Source organism: Nematolebias whitei, chromosome 3, assembly GCF_014905685.2.
Source record: "Nematolebias whitei isolate Nwh7 chromosome 3, NemWhi1, whole genome shotgun sequence".
Lineage (NCBI taxonomy): Eukaryota > Metazoa > Chordata > Actinopteri > Cyprinodontiformes > Rivulidae > Nematolebias > Nematolebias whitei.
The window spans coordinates 15,955,496-15,958,487 of NC_056500.1; the positions used below are offsets into that span (position 1 = coordinate 15,955,496).

The window sequence follows — 2,992 nt, forward strand, 5'->3', positions numbered from 1 at the left end:
TGCTTTTGTGTTAATATAGCTTACATCTTTTTTTTTTTTTTTAATTCGCTATAGAAATGTGAGGTTTTTGCCATATAGAATATTGGATTAACCTGCTGGGCAATTGTACCTTTTACAAACAATGTAGAGAACACTTAAGTATAGCATCCACATGCAGGTTATTTATACTCTTATTAAAACTACAAGAACAACAGCTGCTTCAAACATGGTGTAAATGCAGCAGTGCTGAGGGTTTCATCCTTTGTAGGGCAAGAACGTGGTTTTCTGGACGCGTGAGCTGAAGCAAGAGCTTCGCTCATCAGTGTGTACATTTTAAGAAGCTGTTTGTGGATAAACAGTAAAAGAAATCATCAGCAAAAAAAAAAAAAAAAGGCATTCTGTGTTAGACCATCACTGGTTATATGCTTCGGAATCCTTAGATTTTTTTTTTTCTGCTTTAAAAAATATATATTTATGAAAGTAAATGCGTAACACAATACTTTGCAGCTTTGGTATACTGTTTGTACAAATGTATGAAATATGTTTTCACTCCCTTCTTATTTTGTATTATGGCACATTTCGTTCTTATGTTTGCATAAACACAACTGTATAACTATCAAACTATTTGCACTCAGGAAAGACATGTATCTTATAGGTTTCTTATATGCATGTAAATAAAGTAATTTGGGTACATTTCTATTTTTTTTAAATGCGTCAAGATAATGGCTACCTGCACAGTTACAGAAAATAAATGTTTTCTCAAGGGTGTATGCATTTCCATTCAGCAGGTGATTCATTCTCATCTGCACCGATAGAAGAGCTTTCATTAGTTGTAACTTGGCACGTAAATATTATATTGTTGACATTTTTATATGTTTAATAAACCTGTTCTAATAGATATGTACACATAGGGCTACTTCACTGAAATTCTATAGTGGTATAACCTCATACAGTATGTATTTTGTCCTTTTACATCATGTAAAATATTTGTACATTTATTATAAAAATACATTAAACCAATTGTTTTCTCCAGACACTTATCTACAACTCTTAGATCATTAATACATTTAGTCTAGAGAGAAATTGCATTTTCTGTGAAAATGCACTGTGAATGCTAATTGCTGAAAAACAGCTGAAATGGAAGAACAAGTCTAAGCAGAAAGAACACATATTTGCTGAATTTGGTTTAAATAAGCAGAAACGAGCACAAAAATTAATAAATTGGCTAAAAAAGTTGAATTTGGCAACAAAAGTAGGTGAAACGACAGGGAAAAGCTTAAATTAGCAGAAGAAAGTGGATAGAGCACAATTGTGCTCAATCAGGCAATGTAGAAATTACCACAAAAAGTGGAACTAACCTGAAAATATCAGAAATTTGTAAAAAAAATAAATAAATAAACAGCCAAATAGTATAGCTAAAAAAGCAGAAAGAAGTTTAAATTAGCAGAAGGAAGTGGAGAGAATGATTTTTTTTTTTGCTGAATTAGGCTGAAAAAAGTTGAAACAAGTGCCAAAAAATATTGATTTAGCTGAAAATGCTGAAATTAGTATACAAACAGCAAAATAGTAACTAGCTGAAAAAGCGTAATCTCGCATAAACTGAAAGGAGCATAAACTGAAATTAGAAAGCAGTAGAAGCACAAAACTAGCTGAAAAAAGCACAACACAGCTGAAAGTAGCTGAAAAAAATTTTAGCACAAGGAATCTGAAAGAACAGAACAAAATGTGAAGGGAGCAGTAAAAGGTTGTAAACGGATCTAAAGATTTGAAGGATGTAAAATGAGCTCCATTCATTTCCTATGAGAAAAAAAAATGCAGAAAAAGCTAAATATTTCTAAAAGCTAAAGTTGCACGATACCAAAAGTCATAGCAGCTGAAAGCTGAACGTTTTGATAAATTTGTTGAAATGACACAAAAATTGTGGAATGAGAAAGATGCAAAAAAAATAAATAAATAAATAAATAAATAAGAACGGAAGAAATTGGATCACAGTGTGGATGCTTCATAAACATTCACGCGTCACTAACTGCACAAAACCAGTCAGACTGGACCCCTGGAGTTCACCCACGGGCCCCCAGGGGTCCCTGAACCCCACTTTGGCCAACCTTCTGCTGCTGGTTGCAAGTTACACCCACTCCTCCTATTCAGCCTTCATGCTCGGGAGTCAGCAACACAGTTTGTCTTCTTGCACAGTTAGTTAGGAGGAGAACAGACTTTGTTCAAGTTCAAAACTAAATCGTCCAAAAGAGAGAACGAATGTTGCGTTCAGGGACACGACTCGACAGGACAAGACGCACGATAAGGACCAATAAATCAGGTAAAACGACGCATTTAAACCCCCAAAAGAAACCGATTTAATCCCCGTTTTTTTTCCAACGCCAACTAACTGTCTTTACAGGATGCACTGGTTATTCTTCTCCAGTTTAAGCCTGCTTGTAAGTACTTTTTGTTTCGCATGTCGGCAAGCTTCGAAGATTTTGCCAAGTTTTTCCTCCCTTTTATTTCCCACGTGTTTTTATGCCTACACTGAATAACCCTGAATTTTATCTCTATAAACTGAGGTGATAATTTGTTGATAGTTTAGCCAACCTTTTCCTAAAGCTATAATTGTTTTGATTCATATAATCCTTAAAAAAAAAAAAAAATCTAATAAGTTGAAAGAGGAGGCTGTCATACAATAAACGCAGGTGTATTCAATTTTCGTTAATTAGTTAATTATCTAATTCTGCACGTGCATTGTCTTTACAAATGAACTAAACTCATATTTGTGTTTTAGGTTTGGGATCCCAGCTTTTTAGGAGGTGAGTAATACTGACACAGTTGTTTTTAATTAATAATAACCAATATATATTTAAGCTATTTACATGGGATTTTGGTTGGCAATCACAAAGATGCTCCAAACTAAGCGTGGCTAAGTGCTAGTTTTACAGTAATTAAATATTTGTGGAGTAATTCTACATCATGTTTATATATATATATATATATATATATATATATATATATATATATATAT

General features: G+C 33.3%; 1 protein-coding gene across 1 annotated transcript in view; it reads left to right on the forward strand.

Moving 5' to 3' along the window:
* The first annotated feature begins 2,291 nt into the window (after positions 1-2,291).
* The window catches only part of LOC119430696 (adhesion G-protein coupled receptor D2), a 54,529-nt gene continuing 53,828 nt past the window's right edge, over positions 2,292-2,992 (forward strand). The window contains exons 1-3 of the mRNA XM_037698162.1: positions 2,292-2,296; positions 2,378-2,414; positions 2,756-2,780. Coding sequence (XP_037554090.1) covers positions 2,379-2,414; positions 2,756-2,780 — 61 coding nt within the window. The 5' untranslated portion in view covers positions 2,292-2,296; position 2,378. The remainder of the gene's footprint in view (positions 2,297-2,377; positions 2,415-2,755; positions 2,781-2,992) is intronic.